General features: G+C 42.2%; 1 protein-coding gene across 1 annotated transcript in view; it reads right to left on the bottom strand.

The window, feature by feature from the left end:
* Positions 1 to 7,616: 7,616 nt before the first annotated feature.
* The window catches only part of IQCJ (IQ motif containing J), a 158,928-nt gene continuing 157,038 nt past the window's right edge, over positions 7,617 to 9,506 (bottom strand). Inside the window, exon 6 of the mRNA XM_034780530.1 lies at positions 7,617 to 7,718. Within this exon, the coding sequence (XP_034636421.1) occupies positions 7,617 to 7,718 (102 nt within the window). The remainder of the gene's footprint in view (positions 7,719 to 9,506) is intronic.

Genomic DNA, 9,506 nt, shown 5'->3' with positions numbered 1-9,506 from the left:
CACTGGGAGCTCTCCAGCCCCTAGAGCAGTTCAGGATTGGGAGGGTGCAAAGGTGTCTTAATACCTCCGTAGCGCCTTCTCCTTCAGGGCTGTAAATTCTGTACTGCGCTTAGAGGGACAGCGCAGAATCTCACTCATGGTGTGTTGCTTTAATACTAATATAGAAACTACCTAGAAAGGAGGTGAACTGGTTAGGAGAATTAAATAAATAAGGACAGATTGAATTTTTACTGTTGTGGGCATGGTGCAGCTTTGTATTCCTTCAGTGCAGGGCAGTGCTTTAAGGGATTTATTTTCAGAGTTGTTGAGCACCTATCCTCCAACGGGAGTGAATGGAAGCTGTGGATTCAAATCAGGCCCTAAAAGCACAATCTAACCATCAATGTTTTATTAGTGTATTTTCAGAGTTAGTTCCAATTTCCTGGTTTCATTTGCAGATGAAGCTTCTTAATTTAAGTCTCTTCTCTTTTGTTAAATTAGTTTCCATATTCTAATTAACAGTTTGTACACTTGAGAAATATAATCTCTTGTTTTAAGAGTAATGGCTCTTTCCTATTCCAGATTCACACTTAATTTGTTCGCTGCCAAAGAATTTTTAGACAGTAGCTTTTAATTACAGGAAAAGGTGTGTTTTCAGCCTGCATGTGCCATGCCTTGTTACAGATTTCTTTGAGCAAACTTACCTTTATGGATTGCTATAATGAGACAGTCATAGACCTTCCACCATCCTTAATGTGACATGCAAGGAATTATGTCCCGTTGTATCTGCATTTCCAAGTATTCTCACCAGGGCTTTGGAGCGGAGCCCAGAGCTGGAGTGTGGAGCAGCTCCGGAGCAGTGGAGCTGCAGGTTTTTGCCTGGAGCTTGCTCCAGAGCTGGAGCACAGCTCCAAAGTCCTGATTCTCACTAAAGGTGGTAATGTCGAATTTCTAGGAAAAGTGCACTGATTTCTTTGATGTCACTTCTTTTCCAATTGTACTGTACAGAGGACAATCAACACACTGGATAATTCTGGCTTCTACAATTGAGTTGTACGTAAATTGCTAAGTGCAATGGAGCACCAACATTCTCATGGCCTATGTAGGTTTAACGCACAGAAGTGGTGTGGATTACTTTCCCATACCACAGATTACCAATATCACAACATCTGACTAACAGTGTAAGCCTTCCGTTCTTTGGATCCATGACCATAGCATTACTAACTCTCAAACCAAGAAAAACAGGTGGTGTTGTGAGCTTTCTTGTACTTGAAGGACTCTACTTTATTTTGCAGATCAGCAGGACTGGTTTGATACTTCAGTGTAATATCTTTGTAGTACACACACACACACACACACAGTGACGAAGATGTTCTTAAAAAAAACTTAAGAAATCTGTTAAACTCTACACAGCTTGTTCATAGTGCCTCCCTGCTCATTGTCACTGACATACTCTTGCCCTACTTTTGTTTTGGTCCATAGATTTGACAATTCCCAGTTTGACACTGTTTGAACTTTCTCTGAGCACCTTTTCCCAATAGCTTTAATTTTGACGTATCATCACAATCAGTGGAAGATAAGAGTAACATTTCCATCAGAAACTTGAATTAAAATGGTTGAGACTTTTTGTTTTTGCACCAACGCCCTTTGCTTAGTAAAAATCAAGCTGAATAATAGTTTGTCACTTTTCAAAATTGCAAACCATCCAGTCCCTATGAGAGAGCAATCATATTTTTATTCCAAAGAGATTCCCCCCAGCACAATAGTATGATCTTAAGGTTATGAGGCTATATAGTCAAATTGGTGAAAAAATGCAGATCTGCTCACATCTACAATAGGGTCATGGCACATGTTTCATAAGAGCAACTGAACAAGTTTACTGATATCTTGCCTAATCAGAAATGTATTTGTTTTGTCATATTTTGTGGAGAGAAATCCCAGACATCTGTTTATTCTGATCTATCATTTGTTAAATCTAGCCTTGCCCATTGTGACACTGCACCCCATATTCGTCACAGTGATATGATGACATGATTATGGCATAATTACGATGCAGTTTGTACAAGTCGGGTCATGTGGGATGTCATTGGAAAACTTATGATTTGATGAATATGATTATCCTATTTGTATGCATGTATCATTTTTGTATTTAAAGTTAGGAATATTGACTATGTATCTGTATTTCAAATGTGCTTACTCTGGGTGATACCTACAACTAGCCTTTCTGGTACAACAATGAAGAAGCCACACTGTGCTGATGGCCCATCAACAAAGACAATGGATCCTGGAAGAACTTAACCTTCCTGTGAATGTTCCAGACAGCCTGTAAGTAATGGCTGCTATGTCTCAGCCAGGTATGCAACGGCATGTGACCAGACCACACGAGTCTGGACTCCATCTTGGGATGTCAGTGTTTTTCCACAGATTGAGCTTGGGACAAAGGGTTCCTGCCATATGCTAAAGCTATATAAGGCAGGGAGTGACATCATCTGTTGTTCTTCATGCCCCACACAAGAAGATTCCTGGAAACACCTGAGAAACAAAGACTGAACTGGGGGAAGTGCTGGATCCAGGCTAAAGATATTTCAAGCCTGTGTATGAAAAATCTGGGGATTCCAAGCTGCAGAGCAAGTGTAGCTTGTGCCTTAAGAATCTGCTAGTCTGCTTGTACCATCAGCCAGGGTGAGAATTTGCTAATTCATAGCCTACCTTTCTAGTATCTTTGGCTTAGTTTGCATTTTTGTTTATTTACTAGGTAATCTGCTTTGATCTGTTCGCTATCACTTACAATCACTTAAAATCTGTTTTATTGTAATTAATAAACTTATTTTATCTAAACCAGTACGTTTGGAGTGAAGTGCTTGGGAATCTTTGCTCAAAGGGCTGTTGCATTTACTCTCCACATTGAGGAGCTTACTCTGTACAGTTTCCTGTTCAGTACAAGAAGGTATAATTTTGGGTTTATACTATAGTTGCCAACTTTCTATTAGCAGAAAACTGAACACCCTTTCCCTGCCCCTTCTCCAAGGCCATGCCCCCCGCTCACTCCATCCTCCCTCCCACCTTCGCTCACTTTCACCAGGCTGGGGCAGGAGGTTGAGGTGTGAGAGGAGGTGAGGGCTCTGGCTGCGGGCTCTGGGGTGGGGCCGGAGATGAGGGACTTGGGGTGCAGGAAGGGGCTCTGGGATGGGGCATGGGGTTGGGGTGTGGGAGGAGGTGAGGGCCCCAGCTGGGGGTGCAGCTCTTGGGTGGGGTCAGAGATGAGAGGTTTGGGGTGCAGGAGGGGGCTCTGGGTTGGTGCACAGGGTTGGGGTGCTGGAGGGGATGAGGGCTCCAGCTGGGGGTGGGGCCAGGGATGAGGGGTTCAGGGTGCAGGAGAGGGCTCCAGGCTGGGGCAGGGGCTTGGGGTGCAGGGGGTGAGGGCTCTGGCTAGGGGTGTGGGCTCAGGTGGTGGGGCCAGGGTTTGGGGTGCAGGAGGGGGCTCAGGGATGGGGCAAGGAGTTGGGGCACGAGAGAGGGTGCGGGCTCCAGGCAGTGCTTAGCTCAGGTGGCTCCTGGGAAGCAGAGACATCTCCCCCTAACTCCTAGGCGGAGGCACGACCACGTGGCTCTGTTCACTGCCTGTGTCTATAGGCACCGCCCCCTCAGCTCCCATTGGCTGTGGTTCTTAGCCAGTGGGAGCTGCTGAGCTGGTGCTGGGGGCAGGAGCAGCGTGCAAAACACCTGTGGCCATCCCTCCACATAGGACCCAGAGGGAGATGTCAGCAGCTTCCCAGGAGTCACATGGAGCCGGATAGGGAGCCTGCCTGTGCCACCAACTGGATTTTTAACAGCCCAGTCAGGGGTGCTGACTGGAGTCACCAGGGTCCCTTTTCGATCAGGCATTCTGGTCAAAAACCGGATACCTGGCAACCCGAGTTTATACTCCAGTGAGGAGTGGGGGGTGAGTTTGGAAGGTGAAGCTGGAGGATATTTTGGCTGTAGCCTCTCTATTGTTGGTTCATTCAGTGTCTGGTCAGAAAGCCTGCATATAACTGCAGCTGGGTGTGTCCCTATTTGTGTGAATGCTGGAGGAAGTGAAGGACTGGGAGTGGGTCTGCAGCTTGTCACAGCAGCACAGTCTGAGAGAGAGCCCAGGCTTGTGGGTCAGAGGGCTCAGTGGTACCCCAGTTCCAGGTGGCACCCTGGGGGGAACCAGTCATACCCCTGACCTCTGCACTACCACCTTCAAAAATTAAAGGTATATAATTACATAGATATACATACTCTTTGTATTCAAAACCTTTGAAAAACCCCTAGCCTCTTAAGAACATTTATTTATGGCAGATCTACTCATGACGAGGGAAGTTTACTTTAGTCTTTTTCACCGTATTATTGATTTGAGGAATAATCTAAAGTCCCACTAGCTATCAATTCAATCTACTTTTTCTGAGGCTTATCTCACTCTCACCAGTTTTCTCAAAAGTCAAAACTAGTACAGGAGTGACATGTGATGACAGACACCTACTTGCAGTACGACCTGCTTGGAGTACTACCAACTTCAACATTTAGAGAAATATTTGGAATTCTGTCCAGGAAAGAAGGTGCACATCTATTTATAGGATTGGATCCTAACAATGGAAGGCATGCATTGCATGAATGAGCAAAAACATCTATCCAATCTCAACATTTATTATAGGGCATAGATTAATACCCTCTCCAGATTAGATCTGTACATTCATCCAATTTCAGAAAAATGTGGAACCACTTAAACAGTGACCTGCTATAAGTATTGATTCCAGAAAGGCTAAGGTTAAAATATGGTTTATTAGTGGCTCTCTCTAAAATTTGAATACTTATTGTCCAGCAATAGCTATAACACTTTCCTTTTTTGTGTGTGTGTGGATGTAGTTTAACAGCACATTCATTATCAGATATGTAGCAATATCGTCTGAAGCTCATGTTTTCAAAACAGAGTTGCCATAAATTATTCACTATTTTGTACAGTGAGAGACACATTTTAGAAATCAAAATAAATAAATAATAAATACAAAATGTGTGACATGTCTTATTATCAACATTTGTAACGGGCATCAGATGAAATATTATGCCAAGTCTTTGGTATCTAAAGAGAGTAGATTTATCACATCATTAATTTATGCTCCCAAGCAAAAATCTGTAATACACAGTTAAGATAGTAAACAGATTAACCCATCATTGGACTGTATGCTGTTTAAGGTAGGACTGTGTGTGTGAGCAGTGCTTAGTGCATTTCGGCTGCTACCAGAATAACAAAATACAAACTAAACATGTGAAAGCCTGGAAATTGAAAGTTAAGAGTCTACATTAAGGTTAGTTTTTACCTCTGTGGCAGTTTTTCAAGTGGCCTCGAAGTGGTAGTAAATCAGAATAGAATAAATAAGAACCAGGCCCTTTGATTTTTAGTGGAATAGCAAAAAAGAAATGTTTCTGTACAGTATATAGAGGGATAAGAGGCAAGTTGTTAACGTTTCATGCATCAACTGGTATTTAAAGTGGAGAAGCATGTGCACATAGGGTCAGATCCCAAGTACAGTAGTTGGTGTTATTTTCAGTAAAGATAGGCTCCTAAATTTATATTTAGCCAACTAAATAAGTAGTCTGATTTTCAAATCTTCTGAGCACTCGGCAGTTTCTTTTGGGGAATTGTGTCCTACTGTACACCTGATTTGGGGAAGACCGCATACTCCATGTGCAGCTTGCTGTGAGTAATCTTCTCAAAATGATATGTAGAGTTGAATAAGAATTTAGCAGAATAGCAGGCAGGGCAGGACAGCTTCCATTTCTGTTGTAATTTGGTAGCAGTTAGAAGAGACCAGAGTGAGAGGCTAGTCTGCATTTTAAACATCCTTGGAAGTCAATGCACCAAAGATTTTTATGCAGATGAGACCAGCAACTGGTCCCTAAGGATGGAAGGACAACACAATTTAATTTAAAAAAAAATCACTTGGGACAACTCTGTTTTCTTGTCAAACATATTTGATATACAGCTTATGCTGTGTATTGTGCAGTAAATGACCCAGTGCTTTCCCTACATTATGTAACCCCAATTTATTAGAAAATAATTTGCCAGAGACTCTATGAAGTCCACTAGGGACCCTGCTATTGGGACATTGATTTTTCATGGCAGGAGCTTAGATATGGTGATGAGTGGCTGTATAAAATGCTAAAATAGATTGAACTTAGGGACCCATCCTTCTTTCACTGATGTCAGTAACAAAACTCCCGTTGACTTCAGTGGTGTAGGAGCAGAACCCTAAATGACCTATTGAACAATCTGGACCCTGGTCTTAGATTTGCAAAAGTGCCTAAGGTGCCAACTCCCTGAGGTACTTTTGAAAAATCTCACCCATTATCTAATTTACTATTTTGTCCAGTCTTCTGTATGGCCTAATTCACATTGTGGAGGACAAGAAACAACAAAGAATAACATCAGTTTACTGGACGTATGAAAAAGACAAGAGATTGTAACTTAAGTAAACTGAACTTTACATTTACAGGCAAGATGTCCTATCAGCTTGTTAAAGATAAGGATGAAACTGAAACAGAAGCAGTTGCAATAGTAGAGAGATTGTTTCTGCCCTTGTATGGCTGACACTAAACCACCCATCAGCAAACCAAAGGACCCAACATGGATGTCAGGACTAACCAATGGCAACCACACTAAGAAAGTAGCTTGCTATTTGCTGGTGGCATGGTAATAGTCTTCTGGCCCATTTCCACTTTCCATAGCTGCAATGTCCATCATCCTTTCCATTTTGAACCAAGGTTTTGTTCACATCACATTACACAGGCATTTGTCTTGCTTCTAAATGATCTTATCAATGCAGACCTTGGATTTTTAAAATGTTTTTATCCTAGCTGATCCCAGTGTGTCATATTTCATACCATCAATTTCCCCCCTCTCTAGATTGTACAAAGTACATGCCTAAGTGATGTAATTCTAAACCAGAATCAGTTATATCCATTAGCGTAGCTGGTTCTACTATTCTATAGGGCTCTATACTGAGTTTGATATTCAGCATCTATATGTTTAGATAATGTTTACCTGTAGCCATAATAGTATGTTCCAGTATTAGGTCACTCATAGATAGATTTATCTGTCAGTTAACGCAGCATAACCAAATCATGCTATTATATTACTCAGTTTCTGGCAGATATCAAGTTATAGGTGATTACCAATTTTCTTCTGTTAAACTAAAAAAAGGGGACGATTTGATTTCATCATCAGCATGGATTGAGGCAAATTAATTTTCAGTTTGGCTTTTGATGATGTACAGTAGACTGTATGTTGTTCACTTATGGCTCTTTGTGGTATTTTTCATTCCAAGTGTCTTTTGAACAGCAGGTTTGACAGGTTATTAAGATTTTAGTATCACTTTAGAAACATTTTTCCAGGCTTCAGCTATGCTTGTGTCTAGGATTCAGAGAAGTTGAATTAAGCTTTTCTTTTCTCCATACGAGATTAATATAGTTTCCATCTTGATGATCTACTAAGCTGGCTGGTTTTCAAGCTTCAGCCTCTGTATTATTGCACGTAAAATAGATTATAAAAACCATCAGTGATTATTTCCAGTCCTAGTTTCCCTGCCCTTGTTACCAATTCACCTTTAAGTTGTTCAGATAGATTTCAGAAGTTCTTTATGGACACCATAGTGACTTGAGCGGGTGGAATTAATGGTTAAAGAATTAAATTCATCTTCTTTCTGCTTGTGAATTATCTGCAACAATGTAATTAAACAATTACAAATGAATAAATTTGTAAAAGCAAAACAATTTATAAACAAATTTTTGCCTATGGGTTTTTTAAGAACTCTATTTTCATCTATCATTGTTCTTTCACATAGCATCTCTGCTTTCTGACAGAAGACGGGCTTTGTAAACGAAAACTTGATTTTGTTTGTATATAAATACCCTTGCTGAAAAAGCAAACATGGGTCTCTGTATAATGAACAACCATTCCTCTAACAGCTGTGTGAACAAAAGCCATGCAGGTTGAGATCCCTGGCCTGACTGAAGTCTACAGAAGTATTGCCATTGATTTCAATGGGGCCAGTGTTTCACTCTCAATTTTTTGACTCCTCACATATTTTTACTTAGTTTCAGTTACCAAACCACCATTACTAAGCACTGAAGCATTATGTCACTGTGATCCTCAATTACAGAAGTGCTACCTTTCTCCATTAGATAAAAAAAGACTATTAAAAATCTGACAACAATTTGTATTTAATTGCTTAAATATCAAATGGTATTTAGATCCATTGCATATACTGTAGAGTGCATTGATATTTTGGGGCAAGATGCAAATATAGTCAATATAACTCCACTGCATGGAGGAAGATAGGCTGTTATACCCATCAGTCTTGCAGAGGCGGTGGTGGTGGAGGCCTTCTTGATGCACAATGAAAGGGTAGATCAATGGAAAATCCCCTACATTTTCCAGAATATTTAATAAAACTGGATTAAATTCAGTTCTAGATTGATCACTGGTGGGAGTAAGAAAGGGAGGAGAGAAGGGAGTAAGATGAGGAGTAACAGATGTGTTAAGGAGAGGAGTATACAAGAGCATGAGAAAATGTCTTCCCTTTGGCACAGAGAACCACCTCCAAATATTCTATCATGCCTTCTTCTTACCCAGGGCACTCAGGGAAAGGAAATCAAGGGAAGAGGAAAGACTAATGAGATGCTCAATCTCTTGGAGAAGATAGTGGAATTAAACACCTGAAATGCTGGACGCAGGGAGTATTACCCTACAGCACATCCAGCTTTAAATAGCTGCTGAGCACAGTCTTTATGCAGCAAGGCTGCAAATGCCAAACAATTTTCCTCTCACAGGTCTGTGATAAAGCAGGGGGGGAGAAATACTCCTATCACTCACCACACTAATAAAAAGGTGGGTGAGCCTCTCCATGGAGTGACATCTCATTCTTCCACAAGCAGGGCCAGTGCAAGGAAGTTTTACACCCTAGACGAAACTTCCACCTTGCGCCCCCCCGCCCCCGAGCCCTGCGGCAGCTCCCCGCCCTGAGGCACCCCTGCGGCAGCTCCCCATCCCCCCAGACTGGGAAGCCATGCGGCAGCTCCCCACCCCAGCTCACCTCTGCTCCATCTCCTCCCTGAGCACGCCGCCCCCGCTCTAATTCTCCTCCCCTGCCAGGCTTGTGGCACCAAACAGCTGATTGGCGCTGCAAGCCTGGGAGGCGGGAGAAGTGGAGCGGTGACCGCGCGCTCGGGGTGGGGGTGTAGGAACGCTGTAAAAAATAAAATTGGGGGCATTGCTTTTTGGCACCCCCAAGTCTTGGCACCCTAGGCAACCGCCTAGTTTGCTTAATGGTAGCACCGGCCCTGTCCACAAGAGTTAGTTACACAGTCAATTCAGTGCAGGGCTACTATACATAAATAGGTGTAAAAGGAGGACGTACATTTTTGTATTCTGCACCCATCAGGAAATACAGGAGAAAGCAAGCCCTTCCCGAGAAAGATATAATAGTTGTGTCTTAAAAGGATTA

The sequence above is a fragment of the Trachemys scripta genome, chromosome 9, assembly GCF_013100865.1.
Source record: "Trachemys scripta elegans isolate TJP31775 chromosome 9, CAS_Tse_1.0, whole genome shotgun sequence".
Taxonomy (NCBI): Eukaryota; Metazoa; Chordata; order Testudines; family Emydidae; genus Trachemys; species Trachemys scripta.
This window is presented reverse-complemented; position numbering and strand designations above follow the sequence as displayed.